Genomic DNA, 25,648 nt, shown 5'->3' on the forward strand with positions numbered 1-25,648 from the left:
TAAACAAGAAGTGATGGGGATTTCCAATCTTTCATTTTATTATCATGGCATTAACAACACATAATTGTCATATAAATCATGAAACAACAGATTTGTCTGTTCAGAAAGAGCAGGAACAAAGATTCCATGAAGCCATGTGACATCTTTTTCATGGACACTATGGCGGCAGGTGGCTTCTCCTGGGATTTGAACCTACAACCTTTGGGTTACCACCAGCCAAATTGCTAAAAGGGTTACAAATCCTACAATAAGACAAATCAGTCAACAATTTTAGCTTGCTATTCAAAACAATGTTCTCAGAAAGGAGCTGTATCAGTGAACATATTTGATCAGTGAATAACAATTTTTATTTAATATAAATTACATTAAGTCAAGATGCTGTAGGGACTATCCAGCTATCAATGAAAACTTCCCATTGATCTTGATAGATCAAAACTTAAAATTCAGGTAAGGTTTAGAGATGATGGTTATATTCATAACCATTTGAAACGGTGTTGGTTGGTTGGCTGTTTGACTGATTTGTCTTAAGAGAGGATGAGGATCATTTGAATTTAAAATCCACATTAAACTTGAGTTGCTCAATTTTTTTGAATGGCCTTGGGTGGTACAATAATTACTATGACTGAAAAAAATCAACAAAAACAAACTGTCAAACTCTTCTCATGCAGGATTTCCATAGCTTGTAGCAAGTAAAAATGTTCCAGTCAATTTTAAAGGTGCGTGATTTAAATCCAGCGACATTAAGCCCTGATCCAATACAGGCTTGATGAATCATACATAAAGAGCCAGACCTTTACTGTGCATTGAAAAAGAAATGTGCTCTAAAAAAAGAAAGAAAATACCATGCTGTACATGTATATGCTGTACTGACAAGCTGATATACTTCTTATTTTTTATAATTTAACTAAACGGCTCTTTGGAATGCTAACTGATCAATTTACACTAAACTGTATAATTAGTTGTTGTTCCTGGCAAACAAATGCATATGCAAATGTGCTGGTTTATTGTCTCTTGTAACACTCTTAATTCTCACACCAAGTCAAAGTATCTTTATTATTATACAGTATATATGGTAAGTAGCTAAAAAGTAGGAAACTGTATAGTCTTGTAATATAAGGGTTATTTTTTGATTATGACAATCAGAGTTTTAAGCCAATTATGAAAAAAATTTCCCAAAAAAGATCCGTGTGTGTGCTGTAATATACTGGGTGTGTTGAGCTGTGCACAAAACAGGTTTTTTCTTTAGTTTTCTTGTTTGATCCTTCAGTAACTGAAACAAAGAAGCAGAAGGAGAGGAGTGTGATAAACAAATGAATAAGAAACATGTATTGATTCTACTCTGGTGTGGCACATATTTATGTCTTTAATTCGGTGAAAGTCTAAACTGGTAGAGTGACTCTGCGAGACTGCAGAATTGCAGCTACAAATCATAGAAAAAAATTCATGTAATCTATAGCATTCCCATGTATACGTGCATGTTCGTGCCTCAAAAACTATGAATACATTCTAATGCATAAAATGACTTCAACTTTTTTTTATTAGTGTGCTTTGATGACGTGTATCCAAAACTCTTTTGTAATCTGCACATAAAGTCGATGAATGATGAATCATGCACAGTGCAGTATTAAAACATGATTTAAGCAACAATGAAGGCAATCAGCCTCAGAGCAATTAAAGTTGAGTTACAGAGAATGAATGTTTGCTCACAAAAAAAAAAAACACACCACTTATCAATAGGTTTGGCCCATCCTAAGCAATATAATCAACAGGCCATGTATGACTACGTTTGTCCTGCTGTTGTCAATTTTTTTTAGGCTGTCTTTCATAGTCTTTTCATACTCATTCATGCATTTTTTCTTGATGAATATCCTTTTTCACTTATGGGGGGGGGGGGGGGGGGCATATTATGTAAGTAAACTGGATAATATGTTTGGTTCATGTTGACCATTTGCAGTACAGGCCAAAAATACAAATAAAAATGTAAGGCTTGCATTACTGAAGTAAGCATACAGTAATTATAATGTCATGTTATATTTATCTGCAACTTCCTCATACTACAGCACATCCAAGCGAACGCAGCTTTTCCGGGTGGACTGAGGCACATGTGTAGGCATGTGTAGAAACACCCACACTCAACCACAAACACCCACATGCTGCACTAAGTAATTAACAGATACTGTAAGGTGGTGGCCATGGGAATGTGTCCCATCTAGACCGTCACAATACAGACACAGCCAGCAGTGCTTGGCTGAGAATTCACATTCCCCAGTTCCACTCCGTCTTTTCGGTCTACCCTTAAAGTAAAATGACTTTAGACAGGAGCAAACTGGCACAAGACTACTACAGACTGCTGTGGTACTCTGTTCATCTGGTTGTGTTTGTGTCATATGTGAAAAAGGAAACTAATACATGCAAGTCCATGATCATTAGGGGAAATGCTTTTTTCTTCTTTATTCATTGCTAATTAATTATATTATCAGCAGAAAATTGCATCTGAACCGAAAAATAAACATGAATTTGGGAATGTTTTAGAATCTGGCATGTCCTTCTTTTGATTAACTAGCAGCACTAACATGAACATGTAAAACCAGACAGTCATGTTATCTTGATTTGAGAACAAACCTCTTTTTGTTCAATCTGTCTTTCTTATCTTTCATTAGTAAACTAGAAATAATGCACAATGCAAATAACAAATCGTAGATTTGTCCTAATCATTTTATGGCAAAACATGCCTTTTCTTTAATCTTTCCAAAATCCTAAAACTCGATTTTTTTTTTTTTTATCAGTTTTAAAATATGATTTTGAATCCCAGATTCAAATGTGGACACCACTGTGTATGTCTTGTATGACACGGCAAAGCCAGCCAGGACTATATTAACTAACCAAAGAAATCTTCAAAATGCTGCAAAAATGTTTTTTTTTTACAAAATAACTTTTGTTACTTTAAAATAAATGTTAACTTAAAATAAAAGCGCCACTTGATAAAAAATTATCATAAAATACATATATTAAATTGCCTGTTTAATTTTGGTTATATCCATTATCACATAAGAGCTCAAATGAACCAAATTGTGAATTATTTTCCTCACAATAGACTGGAGGCAGCACACTAGATAAGTGATTTTAGATTCTGTATTGTTATTTTTACTCACCAATAACAATAATAATAAACAAAATAAAAAGGCAGTTTATGACACTGGTTTCTGCATCAATGTTAATAATGTAATTTAATAAAGACTTTCAATAAACACACCGCCAGTCCCACATTGGGGCAAAAAAAAGAAGAAATAAAATAAAATAAAAAAGGATTTCCAAAAATGCATTTCTAAAATCTATATTTTTTCTAATAGGGGACATGGGCATCATTTGACTGCAAGCAAATAAATAAAGATATTGAGCAATTTAATGTCTGCGCTTCTCTGCTACAAGAATGCACATACTGTAATCCCAAGCTCTTCAGTTATTCCTGTACTGTGAAGCTGAAGTCAACAAACAGGACATTTTTAGGCTACAGAAATTGGTAAACATGCAAGTTTTATTTCTTTTCAATACCAGTGAGCACCTTAGAATTCACAGCTTATTTCTGCTTTACAAAAACACATATCCCAAAAACGCACATTTGTCAATATCTTATGTAAGTAGTCCAAGTATTCTGTCCTTTCAAGTATGAGGATACAGCAGTAAAACATTTTGTCTCATCACAATGTCTATATAAGATGAAAATGAATCAGTGTTTGCTGACAGATAGATATGTGGCAGAGTTTGGCATGTGTGACAGCGACACCACACCTACATTATTATGACATGTGTGGACACGATTAAATGGACTAACCAAATTGTTAGTCTATATTGCTTTTATTGAAATAATAACACAGCTGAATGTCCTTCGAAGAAAAGGTTAATGAATTCAGATGATTTCAGAGGGTGGAAAGCCACTCCCGAGCATTAAAATTAATATTGATGCCTAAAACCTATTCAGTTGTCATCTTTTTGATGGTATTTGTTACGTGTCCTAGTACATGTCGTTCTGCAACACACATGCCTTCAGAGAGCATATTTCAGAGCATTTGCCATCCAAGCGTTGTTACTCATGTGCGTGTTTACAGTATGTGCTTGTGTAACAGTTGTCTGAATATGTATTTACCTGTCATTATAATAGGTGGACAGCAGGCTTTGGATTTCAGAAGAAACAGGTCTGTTCAGGGGTTGCAGATGGTTTCTGGTCTTGGTGGATGGGGACGTAACTGTATAAAAAAGGTAGACAAAGAACATGCTTAACAAACAATGTAATTAAAGACCTTGAAAATATGTTTTTTTTCTAACAGACATTTTAATTGCATTTAAAAACTATTTAATTTATTATAAAAATATTTAAAATGAATAGAACATATTTAAAAATGTATTAGTACATATTAAAAATAAACTATAAAAATACATAAATTACCAAATAATAAAATTGGTAGAGAACTGAATGAAAAGTAAAAGTCTAAAATAAGTCTTATGTGGCAGCCCTAATTATTACATCTTTGTCATTTAAATACCTTAAAATATGCACTTTGCATATTAATCATACTGTGAACGTATTGAAGAAATACACCCTAAAAATTTTTGTCATTATGTATTCTGTTCATGTCGTTCCATACCTGATTTTCCTTTTTTAGAAAGGAACAAAAGAAGATATTTAGAAGAATTCAGTTTTCTCCAACAAGAGTCCAAAGTCAAACGGAAATATTTTGTTTTCTTTTTGCACTAGAAAGTCATACAAGTGTGGAGCAACATGAATAATTAAAAAAATATGACAGAATGTTCTTGTTCAGGTTGGACTATATAATATAAAGAATGAAGTAAATGACAGACTTTTAGCAAACACAATAATGACTTTCTTTAATTGTTGCGCGTTGGGGCACCACGTCTATCAACACGTCATGTTCCACAAGCACATTTTGAACAGTCTCTTTTTCAGCTCTTTCTGTTCTGCTCAATAGGGTTGATCTTCAAAGAACAAATGTCTAAAGAGGCCGCACAATGATATATTGCATCTTGGTTAGCCGGCTTTATTAGTGTCAAAAGCAATTAGAAATGAATAGCCTGACGGCATGTCTGCCTCTGCTCTTGGTTGAACTGTCTGTCAATTGACACGCCTGAAAAGGAAATACGTCCCCACCCAATAGGGTGGGGTGATTGGTAGAAATGTGCACTATTCTTAAATTAGCATGTCTATCCTAAGTTCAAGAGAAAGTCGGTGTGTGTATTTTTTATGTGTAATTATGTATCTCATGTAAGACAAAGTATATTGAATCAAAATGTGTAGTTATGTCTTTCTTGAATCCCAGACTTAGTACCTAGTTTGTTTGCATATGTATGAAAAACCACATACATGTTTCTGAATGTGCTATTGGTCATATTTTTGTACGATACATGTGTGTAGTATGTAAAATATGTTCATTCTGAGCATAAATATTAATGCAAAATCGAAAATGCACTTTTAACATTAAATTTGGTTAAAGATCTTTTTCACAAATTTTGACTCTAGTTGTCTGGTCTGCAACTCTTTGAAATTATATTACATTGAAAAAAATACGTTTGCATTTTTTTTAAATTGCGTAGGTGAATCTTGTTTAATCTTAACGGACAATACCTGATACTGTACTTTACTCTTTGTCTGTTAAGATAACATTTTATAGGTCTTATGTCATCAAGTAAACAAACTTTTTTTTTTTCAATTAAATAAATTAGCTTAATAAAGCTACTAAATACACCACACAAAACACTACTGTCAACAATTGACATTTTGTTCATTAAACTTTCTTATATCTCACCTCTGAAAAACAAAAACAATCGCTGAAAAGATAAAAGAGTAACCTTATAATTAAACACACATTAAAAATGTAATATGATTAGGTGTGTTTGTTTTATACTAATCCTACTGTACGCCAATTTCACTATACTTTACACTAAGCAAACCATTTGTATTTTAATAATTTATACAAAACATATTTAATTCTTTTATAAAAAGAGTAATTCTCAAAATATGCACAAGAGACCAGGGTTATTTTAGTATAATTGAGATAGTAGGTGCGTAATGGTACACAAACATGATGGTTCGGAACGTACAGTACCTAGGTTTTGATGTCACGGTTCGATATGAACCATTATAAACATAAAAATTGCCTTTTTTTTTTTTTTATAAAACAGTGGTTTTACATTAACTTCTAAATTATAAAATTTCCGAGAAGTTTAGACAGCGATCCGTCACGCCACATCAAAGAGTGCCAAATTTGCATTTATGGCTTGGATTTGGACATAATTTAAAAAATAGGACTTTGTTTCTTGTCAAAATTAACAATATATAAAAATTAAAGTTTAAGTGAAGTTCCACTTGTGCAGCATTTTTTTTTTTGGTACACATGTGATTATAAAATTTTTAGATACTATTATAGTTAGCATTATTATTATTTTGAATAGTAAGATTTTTTTTGTGATTCTCTGTGTTCATTTTATTTGTAAGTTTTAAAATTTCCAGGGTTTTTTTTTTTTATGTCTTTAGAGTTTTCGTTCAGTTTTTGTTTTTATTATTTTAGTACATCAGGGTAAACTAAATGAAAATGAGAAATGTTGCCTTGGCAAATAGCAAAAATAAAACAAGTTAAAGGTTTTTTATGTCTTATTTTTGGCTGAAGTGTATTTTATTTCAAGTAACTAGTTTTACTAGTAACTGGTTTACTATTACTGTAATATCCCTCCAAGTGACCTTGCTGGAACACAACTGTGTCTTACTTAATGACTTCCTACAATCCCACAATGCTCTTACCCATTTCATGATACAGGGAGCCTTGTTTTAATGTCAACATCATTTTCTTTGGAGAAGGTTCCTCAATCTTCATGAGCTCATTACAGCACTGTTTCCATTGACCTACATAGAAGAGCAAAGGCCGTCAATTAAAAGACAGGTCTTTTTTGTTTTGTTTAAGTGTGAGTGCATAATTTTAAACACCTGAGGACTTGAACAAAGGTTTCAGGGTAAATGTGAAAAATAGACAAACTAGACAGGTCCATGTGTTTACATTTAGAGGGTGTAGGCCATAAAAAAACGTCATTCTTGCACGACATGTAATAAATACCTAGCATGAAAATAGCTGAAACTCAGCCATTAACAAGGGTGCCTTTTAGAGAAGCACTACGTGCTCGTGTCTACATATTTGTGTAAGATATGTATCGAATTTCAAGCTTTCAGGAACACTGTACAAAGTAAGTCAGAACACTTGTCTCACTTACTTTTCTTGTAACATACCAAACAGACCACATGCTTTTGGACTGATGGTGACACATAAGCCATGAAACAAGGATATAAAACAGGGTGAAAAAATGCTGAAATGTACTACAAAAACCTCTTTTGACACAAAATAATAATCTCCTGACATCATTTCGCAGAAACCAAAACCGACTGCACAGAAATCTGATCAACTGATTTAACGTATGTGTCGTTATTTTTTTCAAAATGTGGCACTTGCATAACATCTATACTACAAGGAGAGATAAAGGTATCATTCAGAACATATGCTGTACAGTGTACAGTTGTGCAAACAAACAATTAATCATAATCAATGTTGTGATTCAGAAATCCAACTCTTTTAAACATGAATGTGTGAAGGTGGGAACACATGGGTACATTTGCATACATCAAGCAATTAATCTTAAAGAGGCAAACAGACACAGGAATTGCTCATAGCACCAAGTTTCAAGCATTGTTCAAATAAGTAGAAGCTACACAGGGGAAGATTAAAGAAAACGTTTTTTTTTTCTTTTTTATAAATGAAGCGGTGAGTTTTCAGCTGTCGCTTGAAAATTGTCAGGGAATCAGCATTCTTTAAAGGGGTTGAAAGATCATTCCACCAGCCGGGAACGGTGAATGAGAATGTTCTGGAAAGTGATTTTGTGCCTCTTTGTGATGGCACTGCTCATTAGAGAATCTCAGACTTCTGGAAGGAATGTTCGTAAGATTGAGTGGATGTAGTCAGGTGCTGAACCTATGGCTGTTCTATATGCAAGAATCAGTGTCTTGAACTCTCTTGCCAGTGCAGGGAGATAAAGAGAGGTGTGATGTGGGCTCTTCTGGGCTCGTTAAAGACTAGTCATCCTGCTGCATTCTGAATCATTTGTAGAAGTTTGACTGTCCATGATGGAAGTCCAGCTAGAAGAGCATTGCAATCCAGCCTAAAAATCACAAGGTCCAAGACAAGAAGTTAGAAAGGGCCCGTTCTTTCTGATGCTGTGCAAAGCAAATCTGCAAGATCGAGAATTGTTTTGCAATGTGGTCTTTGAAAGTCAGCTGGTCATCAAAGATTACACCAAGATTTCTGACCGAACTTGATTGGGTATATTGTTGATGAACCTAACTGATTGGTGATTTCATGCTGTAGAGTTGGTGTATCAGAGAAGGCAAGGAGCTCAGTCTTTGTCAGATTGAGCTGTAGGTGATGTTCTTTCATCCATGCCGAGATGTCTGCCAGGCAGCCTAAGATCCGTGCAGCTACCAGTGGTTTAAATGAAATATAGAGCTGTGTGTCATTAGCATAGCAATGGTAGGAGAACCCATGTGCCTGTATGATGAGTCCCAGTGATATCGTGTATGTGAAGAAGAGAAGGGCTCCAAGAATTGATTCCTGAGGAATCCCAGTGACCAGTTGATGTGTTTTTGATACCTCCCAACCCTAGGCCACCCTGAAAGACCTACCAGTGAGATTCAAACCATGAGAGGGTGGACAGGAGAATCTGATGATTCACAGTGTCAAAAGTGACAGATCCAGCAAAATAAGAACTGATGATTTGGAAAAAGCTTTTGCAATCTGCAAGGCTTCAGTGATTGACAGTAGCACAGTCTCAGTTGAAGAAACCTTGGAGTTATAACTGATGATCAGCTGGCTTTCTCAAACCACACTGCTAAAACTGCCCGGTCCTGCACATTTGCTTTATTCAACATCAATAATATCATGGCACTTTCTTTTGGAACATGCTGCACAACTCCTTGTTCAAGTTCTTGTTCCGTCCAGGATGTGGCAGCAAGTTAATTTTTTAACGAGCTGAAAAGAATGCACATCACACCTCTGTTTATCAATTTGCATTGGCTAACAGTAGCTGCGCGCATTAAATTCAAGGCATTAATGTTTCCCTACAAAACTGCCAATGGCTCTGCACCCCTTTAGCTAAATTCATTACTTCAGACTTATGTGCCCTCTAGAAGCTTGTGTTCTGCAAGTGAACGCCACTTTATTGTACCATCCCAAACAGACTTTACAGACATCACATCTAACTCTAGCACTCTCTATTCTAATTCTATTCATTATAAAAAAATAATAAAAAAAAACATCTTGCCCCTTTTAGACTTGCACTCTATTAACTGCTTGTTTTCTTTTAAACATAAATAAATAAAAAACTAACACTAGCTTTTCTGATCTTTTTATATTCTATCTATTTGTTTTCTTTTTAATCATTATAATATTAACAAATGCAAAAAAGGCCTCTAACACTAGCTTGCTCTATTGTTTTTCTATGTTTTCTTTTTATCATATGATTATATACTGCATTAAGCTATCTGAAACTTGTTATAGCACTTGTATATCATTGCTCTTTTGTTGATTTTGATTGATTTGTAAGTCACTTTGGATAAAAGCTTCTGCTAAATGTCTAAATGTAAATGTACTGTAAATGTAAAAACAAGTGTTTTTGCTATGAATGGAAGGAGAGAGAGACTGAACTGACAATTATAAATGTTACACAGTGTTGTGGACCCAAGTCTCATTACTTCAAATTTTCTCTGCACAGAAGCGCCTCCAAAGTGGCATTTAGGTGTCTTTACACAGACTGTTTAATGCTCCTCAGAAGCAGCATAAATGCATTTATAAATAAATGCATTTAGTCGTGCAGTGCCAAGACTTTGAAATGTCACCTGACATGCTTTATGCATCACCATGGAAATTGGAATGTAAAAGCAGATTTTTTTATTTTCTAATCTTTAAAAGAAAATTTCATATGGCAACACATCAAGCGTGTCACATCATGACAGCTAGCAGTTATTGCACTGTGCATAACATGTAATTCACAGGATTTTAATGTGATTTTAAATCCATCTCTACTTTCTTCATTCTTTTAAAGGGGTCATATGATGTGATTTCAATTTTTCCTTTCTCTTTGGAGTGTTACAATCTCTTGGTGAATAAAGAAGATCTGTAAAGTTGCAAAGACTAAAGTCTCAAATCCAAAGAGATAATCTTTATAAAAGTTAAAGAGTCATCCATTCCTACCTAAAATGGCTCATTTTAACACGCCCCCACATGTTTTTGTCACGATGTGGAAAGTTTTGCATAATGCCGCCCAAATGTTCACGCAAAGAATGAAGGTATAACTTTTATTCTCGCTGTTGCTGCCACTGCCATGTTGTGGAGTCGCTGTGTGTTTCGTTGTGAAAGTGAAACTGCTTTGTTTGACACAACTAGAAATCAGTGGTTAAGTTGTATTTCAACACTGTTCTGGAATGGTTCAATCCAAATATTTAGATGTGTGCAGTGCATTTTGCGAAGAAAAAAGGACTGTTTCCTGAGAAAGTAGTCTACAATGCCGGCATCTGTTTCTATAAAGTGGGGCAATTCCAACTTTGCAAGGACAGTCTGGTTCTTCTGACTCATAGTCTGTAAGTACATTTTCATATGTAAAGGATTTGCCACTGATGATTCAAACGCAAGTTTTGAGCAGTGTAGAGCTTGCTGTTTGTCATTTCTCCGATCACAAATGCAGACATGGTTTTATGTTTAAGCAGCACGATATGTAACGCATAAAAAGACAGTATAAGTCATTATAATCAGTAATTATGTCCCCACTGGATGCAACAAATGCCTCGTTTGTAATGGGTTCTATTGGTTTTGTCTAATCGAGCCAGGACACACACTTGAGGTATTCAGCCAATCACAACGCACTGGATAGCTGGCCAGTCAACGTACACCACGCTTTTCAGACCGATGAGTTTTGTAAAAATCAACCATTTCAGAAGGCGGGGCACAGAGGAGAAACAATAATGTACATTATGTGGAAAATTATGTGTTTTTTGAACCTTAAACCACATAAACGTATAGCATTACACCAAATATACAAAATAATGTTCTTTTTGTCTACTAAAAGACTCATTAAAATTTTAGCTGATGAATACAAAAATTAAAAGCCATTTGTCTTTAAAATAAAAGCAGGCTTTGTGAATTCTGCATATTGCTAGTGGGAGAGAATTCTTGTTTTCATTTTGATTCGTTATTGAAACTGAAGTATGTTAACCAATCCACCCTGTTCTATCAAGTGCTGTCAAACCAGAACAAACAAAGTATTGTACTCTGTGCTTTATTTTAAACAATGTATGTACAGTAATTAGTTTTAAAATACAGGTCAAACGGTGGTGATGGCATGTCAGATAAAATACTGGAATATATTGGGTTTTTCAAAGGAAAAGTTTGAATAAATACTGAAAATCCAAACAATAATGTGTTCTTACAAAGATATAACTTTTTTGATTGTTTATAAAATACATTAAATATGAGTCATCTCATAATGCCCAGTGAAAAATAGTAAAAGGATTTAAAAAAAGCAACACAAATAGCAAAATGCTTCCTGTAATACCAAAAACATTAGGTTTTACAGTGAATTTCTGGCACTTTTTTTTCACTATGTAAGCATAATATGCATGTGTATTTTGGACAACAACAGCTTCATCTTTTTTTACAACAGTTTTTCCATCATGTGACAAAAGCAAGCACTGTTAATCAAGCACAACATTAATGCATTGCAAACAAATGTGGAGCTTTCAATGATGCATTTATCCACTTATAAGTATCTGCTGGCTGTTTGTCAACAATATTATATTTCAATCATGATTCATTCAAAAGTTTTTTTGTGGGTGAACTGCTTCCTTGTAGCACTTAACATGAATTTCCTTATTCCAGTAGTTTTCCACTAAAACCAGTTTATCTGCATCTAAATGCTAAATTATCTCTAAAGATCACTCACTTTAACACATCCACCCACATGTATCTGTATTTCTGTTTTGTTTAAGAAAGTAACTTAGTTTCAAAGATGCCAGAACCTGTTGAGTGAAGGGCCAATTTCCACATTTGGCTTACTGTCGATAGCTTGCATCTTGTCAAATGCAGAATTTCTAAAGTCAGAAATATGGTTGATTGACAACCCTTAAATTATATACCCTTACTGATTTTGTGATATACAAGTAACACTCCCATTCCAGATCACTCATTGTTGTTAGTATTCCACTCTTTGTTGTATCTCAGTGGCCTATGCAGGAATGTAGTCAATGCTGTAATGAATAAGTCTCACATTGTTCTTTGCTTTGCCTTAGATAGATTTGAACTTAAAAAAATCTAATCAAACTATAACACAACAGTGAATGTATTGATTTGCTGTGAACCAAAAGAGTCACACCCAAATATAATACATCTCAGTTATGAGATGAACTAATATTTGGTTGCTTGGGAACAGGGAATTCTTGACATTTGAAAACCTAGCTTTACTAATTTGTCTAATTCATACATAAATATCTGAAGAGGAATAGGCAGAGTTATAAGATAATTAATTGTTCTAACGTTCTCTCAGAAGAATAAGGGTTGTTAACTTCTGTAAATAAATGTACAACCAGAAAAGTAAACACCACCAGAAAATGAAGCTCTTTGTTCTGAAACATTCTGTCAGGTTGATGTCACCTACAAGCACAATCTTTGTTTTAAATCAAGCGTTGTTCAAATATTTTAAAGCCAATATGTAAAAGACATTTTTGGGGGAATGTCAAAATTAAGATAGCTGAGTGACAGTTTATTTTATTAGCCCGTGTGACATAATAGAAGTTTCGGTAACATTCCTTGACAGTTGCAAAAACCTCATATTTCACATCATGACAACTGGGACAGTTTTTTTTGTAACAAACGACAAAGGATATTGGCAGGGTAAACAGTATGTGATCAAAGTAGGCATAACAAATGTTTGCCAAAAAAACTAAAACAAGTCTATATGGCTTGCTTTCATCTTGTGTTTTGCTCCACAGGTATATTTACATTTTTGGATGAACTGTTCCTTTCATTATAATCTGGTTTTCTTAAACTAAGTTCAATGCACTTTTTTTTTTTTTTAAACTCATTACATAACTGATTTACGTAGGTGAAAATGATTTTAATTAACAATATTTTATAATCTCTCTGACCTACTTCGACTCATAATCTACTGTAGTGTTATACTTTATTCTCATGTTCTTCATCAGTTCATCTGCTTTTTAAAGTTATTAGGGAAAAATCCAGCTTGATACGTTTTTCTATGTCGGTGATGACAACACTGTGCTTCAAGCATATCAGTTCCTCATACCCCTAAAAAAGTGGTCATGCACATGCAAATATGCATGTAAAACTGTACAATTATGCATGTTTACTTTTAGGTAATTATCTTCTTTATCATATCAGAAGATTATCAGAATGACCTTGTTGAACCTTATTCATTTACTATTTTCTCGCAGTGACTGTGTGTACCAATAAAAGCGTCTTGCATACAAAGAAATATTGGCTTACAAGTAAAAAAAAGTGGTTATGAAAAAAAAAATCTAGTTGAGGCTTTCACCTTTCAAGAAATAACAGCAGATTTCACAATAGAAACAGTAAATAATTCAAGCCTAACTGGTCTTAGAACCTGTCGCCAACACACCAGATTTTAAAACAACAAGGCTGGATTCTTTGAAAAGTTCAAGGTCACGTGTAAAAATTCTTAGAAATGCAATACCTTCAAACTGCCACTTATTTTAGCCCATCATAGACTTTCTCTCATTTGTGTTTCTGTGGTTCTGCCAGCTAAATAAACCAGTTCAGTATTAGAAATTTTGTACTAGAGGAGGTATGGAGGTAAACTATGGAGGTAAACTTTATAATTCAAACATCTCCAATGGCCTCTCCATATTAAGCAAATACATAAGACAATATATAATGTGTACTAATGAAACAGAAGGTCATAATAACCTGCATTCATTTTATTAGGGGCCACTAAATTATCTGCCAAGATAACTAATCTTAACACATCCACCCATATGTGTTAATGTTTCTCTTCTGTACAAGAATGTAACTCGGTTTTGACATTTGAAATTTAAAAAGGACAGTTAAATCTCTAGGGGTGTAAAATTAAATTGATTCCTAACGCAACAGCAATAATCTTAAAATATGACCTTTATATGATTTCATTATTTTTAATTCCATTAAATAATCATTTAAGGTGGACAGTTTAATTGCAAAATGTACTGCTATGGAATGACTGGTAATGCTTATATTGTATAACTGTATAAATTAATTTCATGATAAATAAGTAACACTCCCATTCCTGATCACTCATTCTTTGTTCTATTTCAAGTGGCCTACACGCTCAGGAATGTAGGCAATGCTGTGCTGAATAATTCTGCCATTGTTCTTTGTTTCGCCTTAGATTCATTTGATGAAGATTTCTTATGAATGCAGTTTAAAGAGCTGCTGAATCAAAAACACAAAATCGCTTTTAAATCAAACTGATAAGCAACGAATAGAGAGTGAAATTATCATTATTATTATTATTTTTTTTGTGAATCAAGAGACCATCTATTTCTTATTAAATATAAGAAATCTCAGTTATGGGATGGATGTTTAGTTGCCTAGACAAGTTAGCATTGATCATTTGTGTAATACAATTTCACAAGTTCATATAAAAATAAAGAAAGCAGAATTAGAAGGCAACTATTCATTCTGTCATTCAACCACAACTATGAAGGAAAGAATCAAAGCGGGAAAAAGCAATAGAAATAAATACACACCCAAGTACATACCCTCAGAAACTGAAAGAATATAATGTTATCCAATGCAACTTTTATTATGTTATTATGGGAACAGTACTGGTCTGGGATCCCATCTCTGTTTTAGAATTAGGCCTGTAGGTACTTGACTGGCATCTTTAAGAGTTTTCATCTATGACTGCAGCAAACACACACAGCATATCAGAGTGGATGTTATCTGAATACCACACATGTCAAAAAGGGAATTTTTTTTTTTATGTTCCCTACAATAAAGAAATCTGCAAAGACAGTGGAGTGATCTTGTGCATTCTCGGAACTCTGGTACTCACTCATGTCATAGAAATGCTGCCTGAAGGCTTCCATCCAGTCATGTGTGTCTTCAGATGTGTGTGTGGCAATGGTGTATGTGGTCTCATCACCACGCTGGTTTGTTATGGTGATACTGTGAGCATGTAGAGCCGGGTCGCTCTCTGTGGCACGCACACAGGTGTCCTGAAGCAAGTGTGCAAACAATTGGTTTTAAGACCAGGTGTAAACAATAATTACTATTGTACAATAATTCATAGTTTGTAGCACATGGGATCAATGTAATAAACAGCTTCCAAAAGCAAGTATGCTGTAACACTGGATTTAAAACCAGAAAAATCTTACTAAAAAACTCACATAACATAAAACAAATATTGTCAACTTGGCCCTCTGTTGTCTACAATATGCAACTACAGCTGTTCTATAAGACAATACTCCTCACCTTATTAAAGGGAATAGTGAACAGTGGGGTCTCTAAAGAATCTGTGTCGTCTTGCTGCTGGTAACATTTTAAAACTGACCCACTCAGAACACCGTAGACGTCTCTCCAGTCCTCTGACTTGGGTACAAAAAAATAAGTGGAAGATGACTGAAAAGGTATTTGGAAAATGCTGATTATTTTATTTTTAATTACAATAATTCGTCATATTCACAAACCCGAATTCGGAGTTTTCCGCACATAACAACTTGAGTCATACAAAGAGGCTGGGCCGCGAGGCGACAGCACATGTTACCATAGAGCGGCAACCAGAACGAAGAGCCCTCTAAAATACAGAGGAGAACAAATAAAAGCAAAGTGGAAATTAATCAGAAACAAACTATCATGTGCATAGAAATATGGTGGCTTTTCAGTTAACACATTAAAAAAATAAATTAAAATCCCAAACCGTTGTTTATTCCCCCATTTTCATTTTCTCAGACCTTTGGACTCAATATGTAAACACAAACTCATATGCAATAGGCTCGGTTTAAAAAAAAAAAATCGAAAAAAGTCCTGAATAAAGAGTTTTCTTACCTGTGTCTGATATCGTCAGGTCATGTGTTCGGAAAGAGTTCTGTGTGTGGCACAGGGTCAGAGATTTATGGGCCAGGAGGTGATATTTAGGGCCCCTAAGAAAAAGAGGTGATATTGAGGGCCTCTGTGAAGCACATTTACATTGTACAAAAATTTTTTTGATGAAACTGCTTTTGGAACATTTAGAACTGACATTAATGCTTTTTGTTAATCAAATGAAAACTTACAATGGAGAAAAAAAAATGCTCAGGTCATATTTAATCGCAAAATTCTAATATTTTACAAGACAATACTATGTTTTTGTACCATTAAGATATTTTCAATTTTTATCCAATTTTCATGACCGTTAAGCTCATCCGTCTACCCAAATTCTTACTGTATTGATATGTTTTATAATTGAGTTTGCTTGTAATTAATTTCAGGGTCATTAATGATTCTGCAATGTACAAAAAAAAACTATGCTCTCTCAATAGATGTTTTGTTATTGTTATTAAAATTGGCAAAGAATACAGGCAGTAAAATAAATGAAACTAAAATGATGTATAATTGCTTTACAATTGAAAATAATTCAATAATAAGAATGAAAAGATCAATTATTTTAAATGGTGCTTTATTCTCATGAACATAATGACACAGCATATAATTCTTTAAGATAAATAATAGAAAAATAAATCCCCTTGAAATATGAAACATGCTTTTAACTATGAAAAATGACCCAGACTTCATGAGATTCACCCTAAAAATATGCAATTGGTTTCGCCATCCATCTCTTTAATTTTCTCTGCTGTGCTGTTCTGGCCCTTTTCTCAGACAGACCGAATGTTAAAAAAATAAACAGTCAAGGTGTGTCTGTCTGTAGTACTGACAGTCACTATGGATGTATTTGTTCCTGTTTGTGTACTGGTTTCGGCTAACATAGCTGAAGTGTGAGACCATTTCAACATTTCACACTCTCCCAGTGTCATGTATCTGTTTGTACAACGCTTATGTAGTATGTGGGATAGTATATAATGACATATATCCTGCCCCCTCACCGTACAGAAAGAGCAGGCAGCAGAACCGGTGATTCTCCTCCGGGGGAACTGCAGGACGCTGCGGTCTCTGAAGTTGCAATGAACTTCTTACTGGAGGCACTTCCCAGCCGGCTCAGCCTTCGAGTGGAGAAGCCCATGCTGAATTCCTCCTCCACACAGCAGCTGTAGAGCTCCACCCGCAGGTCAAAGTCTGCAGGTACGTCAGAGCTATGAAGACAGGATTTATTAACAGTGGACTTAAAAAAATAGCTTTATTATTTTACATTAGTTACAGAGATTTTACAAATAAAATATTTAAAATGTATATACTACTGTCCAAAAGTATGTTTTGTTTTTTTAATGTTCCTAAAAAAAAAGTCTCATGATCTTCAAGGCTGCATTTATTTATATATATACACACACACAGAGTTGGGTAGAGTACCCAAAAACTGTACTCAAGTAAAAGTACTTATAGAAATATTTACTCAAGTAAAAGTACTAGTCTGAATAGTTACTTGAGTAAAAGTAAAAAAGTATCGGATAAAAAATCTACTCAAGTAGTTAGTTACTAGTTACTTTGGGTCATATATACGGAGCCTATTTTTATTTAGATATATGGATAAAATATGAGTATGTATGTTTGTGTGTATAAATATATATTATTTCATCAGCCTTTACTCAAGTCTTCAATGTCACATAATCCTTCAGGAATCATTCCAATATGTTGATTTACTATCAGTGGTGTTCTTTTTATCATAATCCTAAACAAAATGTCACAAGTTCCAAAAAAATATTAAGCAGCAAAACTGTTTCCAGCACTGGTAATAAATCAATATATTAGAATTATATTTTGAAGGATCATAACTCTGAAAACTGGAGTAACAGCTGATGAAAATTCGGATTTGCATCATGAAATAAATTATATTTTAAAGTATGTATTATATATGTAATATATATAAATAACCTCTGACACAGAGAAGAGAGAAAACTCCTCACATGACCGTTAAGTTAAAGAACATCCGTCTGTTTACTTAACAGATATAGGTGTCATGCCATAACATATTATTAATAGGACTGACTTTATATTAAATGTGAATTTAACATTGAAAGTCAATGTGATATAAAAACAGCTACTAATCTTTCATTGTTCATAAAGAGAGCAAATAACATTTACATTATCAAAAATAATTTTCACTGACAGTCTAGATTTCAATCACTCCCAAAAACTCCCATTAAAATCACTGAAACTGTTAACACTGTGAAATCAATATCTTATTTACCGATTCGTATACACATTTGCACTTTGTTGTTTCTGACGAGAAAATTTCCCAGAAAGAGGTATTCAGTCAGTGAGTGAGTGAAGGAAGAACCGGAATTTTAGCGATGACTCATCGGAACACCTCTGATTGGCCATTGCATTTATAAGCTCAACAGAATCGTGTGTGTTTGGTTATAATGCGCAGCGCTGTAAAGACGCATCTATCTCTGGCTCAGCGCCAGCCAGCGATCACAGATCTGAATTTAGCAGCTGATGATATGACTCGCTGAACGTTCTCACGCCGGTGTGATTGTATTAATATTAATAAAATATTAATCGGCTATTTTTTGTCTTTTGGAAGCTGCATTCAAATTGGTTCCCTTCTGTTATAAGTCACACGTACAACACACTAATGTCACAGTGGTATCGTGTACTGTAATCGAATGTAGCCCAAGTCATTACCTGTCGAACAGTAGACAGTGCACGCGGTGTTCATCTAATAAGGATCTCCATCGCTAGCAAATAGCCTTTGCAGATTTGCTTTCAATTCAACGCAGTTCCATAGCCACGTTTTCAATGCTGCTAATGTTCTTAAACATTACAACTCTGAGTGAACCGCTTCAAACGCTCAGTGTGTGCCTCAGGAAACTGAACGAATCATTCAAACTGATTCATGAACCAATTCACTCGTTTGCCAATTGGTTTGTTCAAGCCTTTGAACAGAGTTGACTCAAAAGAATGAATCATTCGCGAATGAGCATCGCTCATTGCCCAGAAAAAAAGTAGACCGTGCGTTTAGAATAAACTGAAGCATTTATAACATTAATTGCATTAAGATAAAGTAAGGAGAGGAGCGTCGCCCACAGTAACGAAGTAAAAGTACAGATTTTTTCCAAAAAATTTACTCAAGTAAGAGTAAAAGTACCCATCTTTAAATATACTCAAAAAAGTATTAGTTACCCAAAAAAAATACTCAAGTAAATGTAACGAAGTGAATGTAACTCGTTACTACCCACCTCTGCACACACACACACACACACCAGTCAAAAGTTTTTGAACAGTAAGATTTTTTATTTTTTTTAAACATTTAATTCTCTGCTGCTCACCAAACCTGCATTTATTTTATAATTAAGAAATACACAGAAAATCAGTAATATTTGTGAAATATTTTTACTATTTAAAATAACTGCTTTCTATTTGAATAGATTTTAAAATGTAATTTATTCTTGTGATTTTCAGCATCATTACTCCAGTCTTCAGTGTCAAATGATCCTTCAGAAATCATTCTGATTTGATGCTGATATGCTGTTCAAGCAAATGTATTATTATCATCAATATGTAAAACAGTTGAGTGCATTTTTCAGGATTCGTTGATAAACAGAAAGATCCAAAGATCAACATTTATCTGAAATAAAAAGCTTTTACCACTCAAAAGCTTGGAGTCAATAGATAGATAAATAGATAGATAGATAGATAGATAGATAGATAGATAGATAGATAGATAGATAGATAGATAGATAGATAGATAGATAGATAGATAGATAGATAGATAGATAGATAGATAGATAGATAGATAGATAGATAGATAGATAGATAGATGCTGTTCTTCTTTCTATTCATCAAAAAAATCTGAAAAAATATATATTCAGCCGTTTTCAACATAATAATAATAATAATATTTTTTTTTCAGAATAATTTCTGAAGGATGATGTGACTGGAGTAATGATGATAAAAATTCAATTTTGAAATCACATAAAAAATAGTAAAGTCTTTAATGTCACTTTTGACCAATTTACTGGATTATTGCTTAATAACGGCATTAGTTGTATCTTAATGACCCCAATATTTTTAATGGTAATGTACATTTACCAAAATATATAAAACATAATGTTTACCTTTTTTTTTCTATTTTCCATTTCTCTCAGACGACACGTAAAATTAAGTAATAATTAACCACTATAACTAATGAATATGACATGATGAGATATTGACAAAATTTTCAATTGTCAATTTTAAAAAGTCTAATTTGTAATAAAGACCAATTTGGAGAGGACTTCCATTTTGTCCATGAATATCAGAAGGATAAAAAAAAAAGTAAATGAAGAATATCTTACAATATCACTGGTTCATCGAAACAGATGTCTGTGAGCGTCCGGTCCACTATTACGAGATCCGTATCGTGAATCTCTGTCCCCAGCTGCAGCAAACAGAACACGGCACACCGGTGCAGCTCTGAACACAGAGAAGAGGGACAGAAGAGGAGAAAATCTGTAAAAATCGGACTGATTTTGTGGTCATACAGATTACCGTATTTTTCGGACTATAAATCACACCTAAGTATAAGTCGCATCAGTCCAAAAATACGTCATGACGAGGAAAAAAATCGCACTGGACTAGAAGTAGCATTTATTTAGAACCAAGAACCAAGAGAAAACAATGCTGTCTACAGCCGCAAGAGGGCGCTCTGTGTTTTCAGTGTAGACTACAGGAGCACTGAGCAGCATAGAGCGCCCTCTCGCGGCTGTAGACGGTAATGTTTTCTCTCGGTTCTTGTCAAATTAATTTTGATAAATAAGTCGCACCTAACTAGCCTATAAGTCGCATGAAAAAAAGTTTGACTTATAGTCCGGGAAATACGGTAGTCAAACTCACCTCCTTTGTTTTTAAAATACTCTGAATCTTTCCACATGAGAGGAATGCGAATATCTGAGGATAAGTGAAGCAAACAGAAAAACAGATAAGTGAAGAAACAGAAAAAAATACTGGTAAAAACAGTATCAAACCAAATAAATGAGATATAGTATAGTGATATAGAAAGTTGTTGCATTAGTCTCTGTGCATGTAACTTCACCTGAAATAGCTACTTTTCCAGTACAAGGTAATCGATCATCAACAGACGCACCATCAGATGACCTAAAAACATTCAATCAATGGATCAGCAGCTCTGTTCCAGACACAGTGAGTGAGCTACCTACAAAGACAACATTTCAAGTGCACTAACAACAAAACAACTTTAAGAGATAGGCAGAAAAACGACATAATTGTGAGAAGCAAACCTCGGAATTCCGAGAAAAAGAGTCAGAATTTTGAGTTTATATATAACAATTTGAATTTTTTTAAATCCCATTGTGGAAATGAGCTTCAGTAATAATGCCATAAAATATGGAAATCATTGGTGAGATGAGAAACTTTGTTTTAAGGAGACACCGAGGTGCTATTTTCAGAACTCCACTGCTATCTATTCAGTCCAACTCATTATAAATCTATAGCCCAACCCATTGACTCGATGATCTACCTCCGTCCTGCTCTCTGCATGGCCTGGGCTTCCTTAATGCGCTGCAGCTGGGTCATGAGGGCCAGTATGCGGCTGTTGGATGTGAGGAGAGTCTTGGAAGCTTCCAGAGCCTGATCTCTCTGAGAACACGCAGCTAAAAGCTTACAGGCCCCTTCTCTGATCCTCACCTCTCTCTCGATCAGTCTCTGTACCTCACAGTCCTGCAGAGAGATGAAGAAAGAGCAGTCATATCCTCAGACGATACACCCACAACCATTCACCGACCATCCAATGCATATTAAAACAGAATAAAAAATGGCCTGTTCAGCTGGAAGTTGCTATATATACCAGCAATGCTTTCAGTGGGTTAGAGTTTGTGCTACATCATTCATGGTATTTTTGTAAGTATGTTAATCTGTTTGTATAAATTTGCATGAGACATGTTGTTATATAGGGTAAATTTTGTCACATGCTCAGCTGACTGAAATTAACTTGCTTACGGGATTGTGCAAAAATGTGGATTTCAATAAATTGACAGTTTGACTACATGTGACCCTGGACCACAAAACCAGTAATAAGGGTCCGTTTTTCAAAACTGAATTGAATAAATAAGCTTTCCATTCATTGATGTATGGTTTATTAGGATTGGACAATATTTGGCCAAGATATAACTATTTTACAATCTGGAATCTGACGGTGCAAAAAACTGAGAAAATTGCGTTTAAAGTTGTCTAAATGAAGTCATTAACAAAGCATATTTAAAGTAGGAAATTTACTAAATATCTTCATGGAACATGATCTTTACTTAATATCCTAATGATTTTTGGCATTAAAAAAAATCTATAATTTTGACCCTTTAAATGTATTTTTAGCTATTACTAAAAATATACCCCAGCAACCTAAATAACCTCACATATATAATATTGGTAATATTACTGTCTTTATAGCAGTGTTGTATTATTAACAACAATTATAACTGATAACAAAATATAAACAAAAAATTACTAATAAAATATGCTGAAACCTTTATAATTAAATCTAAAATATAAAACAAATGTGAATTAAATGTTCAAAATAAAACTAAACTAGACTTACTAAAACTCAACTAAATTAAAAATTAAAACTGAAAATATAAATATAAAAGCTACTTAAAAACATTAATAAATACTGGTAAAAAACATACAATGGTTAAAAAAAAATTAATTCACTGTAAATTGCTTTGGATAAAAGCGTCTGCTAAATGAATGAATGTAAATGTAAATACTGTAATAGTACATAAATACTTTCGAAACAAAACTGCTTATAGTCCTAAATTCATTTGAGATTCATCCCAGTGTGCCACAAAATTTGCATTCATACAAACCACAGACTCATGTCTGGTCTCACACAACCAAACTCCATGCAAAATCAGAAGAGAGCTTTGATGACATTCAGCCGGCAAGAGAAACAAAGTCGAACACAAAGAGCTGAACAGCACTACAACAAAACCCCTTGTTTCTATTTCTGAATTCATTCGCCATTTATTGTCAGCATGTAACCAGTCAGTAGAATATCTCTTTAATCTGTTTATATCCTCTCAACTGTGACTTTAACAACCACAGTTATGTAAGAGGAAGTAATCTAAATGTACGTTGAAGACTAACACAAATAAGTGCATATTGATGTTAATGAATAAGAAATCGAAGGGTTTGGCCATCAGATACGAATGGATTTCAGCTGGAAAAATCATTAACATTTACCAATGTCCTCAAGCTGCAATTAAATACATCAAAAAGAACCAATCTAAGCAAAAGAAACAGATAATGTGGACAGTTTAAGAGCTGATTCAGACTGTAGACTGATAATGTTTGTGCTTTGGGTTCATAAGTAGTTCATACAATTGTGTATTTTGATTTGGGATAATGAATGGTTTATGTTTAATTTCTTGACTCGAATAATAATTTCAGTCTTTACTAAAAGGGATGCATTTGACAGAACATCGGCCTATTGTGCAATTAAAGAATGAGTTCATCAATATAGAAAAAATAAATAAAAATAAAGTTCTGTGATTTGACTAAATAAAACAATTACTTCTTTTTGCTGCAGGCTGTTGAAGGCTTGAAATATATTGCATAAGTTAATAATTGATCTCGGCACACTTCCAAAGAATAGGACGCAGGCATTCGCTCTTAAACTATTATAGTAGGTTAAAGCATGATGGCGCTTGCTCAATGCATTTTTCCTCTGATGACAGCAAGCATTGTGCATTGACTTGAAATTCCCTCAGGGTCATGCCTATATCTGAGAACGGTTTCAAAAAGGCTTTTGTCTGTTTTACGATGGTAAAACATTAAGATGGTAAACTGGCTAATTTTTCTTTTATTAAAAAACTGCCTTATAAAACTGCCATTGCCATTGTCTAGTCATAAAAAAATGTTAGATCTAATGTTAAGAACATAAGCCAGAGCAAAGTTTTATTGCTCTGTGTGCTCAGTTATTATGGATCATTTGTATACAAATTACTTTGAAGAAATAAAACTTACAAATAAGAGAAGTGTTGCTACAGAAGAAGTGTGCTTGTGCTTTTAACCGAAACTCAATTGTATGCCTTGCCAAAGGAAGTATGTAGAATAATGTCAGTGAATACATGAATGCAGACAGATCACAACAGAGGTGACTTCATGCCATCAATGATTACATAATACGACAATAAATCTAAACTCTAGAACACGTACAATTCAACAGACACTGGACTCAGATCTTATCAATGAGACTGAATGGAGATCCAATGGAAACTTTGGCCATCCATGTTCATGTTATACGCCTACAGTACGAAAACAATTGTTTTATGTCATCTGACTTATTTTAAAGCAATTTACGAGAAACGTCTGAGCTAAGTTCACATATATGAAAACCACAACTAAGAACTTACTCCATTCTGTCTCCTGGGATATGAATGAGCAACATTGAGCGATAAAATGTATCTGTTTGAGAATGGTCTTGTTGAGCTGTGATTGTGATGTTTGTGCGCCTGCGCAGGTGTGGTGCTGCGGCTGCTCACCTGTGCGGAGTCCTCCAGCACGCTCAGGCGGAACCGGCCTCTCTTCACCTCCATCTCCATCGCGGATCCACGGGCAACAGTGGCTCTGGAAGTCTGGTTTCTGCAGAACATGATTGCTGTAGGTTGAAAATCCCAACTCAAGCGACCAACCGAAGCTACTGCATTACAATCAACATAAACCCCGTCCCAAATGCTTAAATATATATCTTAAAAACTCCATTAGTATAAAATCCTACTGGACATGTTGCAACAACTATGGATTAGGGTGTGTTTTTCCCGCAGTTCGTGGTAGGCTATGGGTGGCGCTTGAGGTTTTGAACACTTACTGAAACAGCGCCACCTTTGCGATTTGGTGAACATAACTTTGGTATACTCACTAGGCTGTTAAATGATTTCCCATTGCACAAATGGTTTGATTTATCCCGGGCGCGTTTATTGGTTTAAAAAACGAATCCTCCCTTCAAATTTCTGATTTTTTTTTTTGGGATCATTGGAAACATCTGCAAACTAAACCGTATTATATTTTGATTCTGATCATTTTGAGTATTAATATCTGAAATCTACAAATCTAATCTAATCTAAACTAAATAAATTGATTTTTAGAAATCCTCACACTGTAAATACAGACAACCGTGATTGGTCCATTCTGATCAGCGGTGATAAAAGTAACAGGCACCACATGTTAATGAATGACCTAAACGAGCAGCGGCCTAACAGCTGGTTGTTAGCAACCTATGCACTTGAAAAACTTTCATGGACATTGTCTTTAAACTATAAAGTTACAAATCGAAAAAAAAAAAAAAAAAAACAATTTATTTATATTATTTGCCTCAAACCAAAAAGTAAGTCCGGTTGGTAAACGCCAAATGTACGGGCCAATTTTACATTTCAAGGGACAGT

The 25,648-nt window shown here is 34.3% G+C and overlaps 1 protein-coding gene across 1 annotated transcript; it reads right to left on the bottom strand.

Annotated features, from left to right (window-relative positions):
- Positions 1–25,102, bottom strand: rtknb (rhotekin b). The gene is made up of 13 exons (XM_059526020.1): positions 24,749–25,102; positions 21,730–21,929; positions 21,286–21,347; positions 21,087–21,140; positions 20,549–20,666; positions 17,198–17,404; positions 16,164–16,258; positions 15,806–15,912; positions 15,591–15,737; positions 15,172–15,334; positions 6,812–6,913; positions 4,145–4,244; positions 1–224 (listed from the first exon to the last, which is right to left on the bottom strand). Exons 1-13 carry the CDS (start codon positions 24,857–24,859, stop codon positions 158–160), a joined length of 1,533 nt encoding a protein of 510 aa, XP_059382003.1. The 5' UTR covers positions 24,860–25,102; the 3' UTR covers positions 1–157.
- Positions 25,103–25,648: the final 546 nt, after the last annotated feature.

The sequence above is a fragment of the Carassius carassius genome, chromosome 36 (assembly GCF_963082965.1).
Source record: "Carassius carassius chromosome 36, fCarCar2.1, whole genome shotgun sequence".
Lineage (NCBI taxonomy): Eukaryota > Metazoa > Chordata > Actinopteri > Cypriniformes > Cyprinidae > Carassius > Carassius carassius.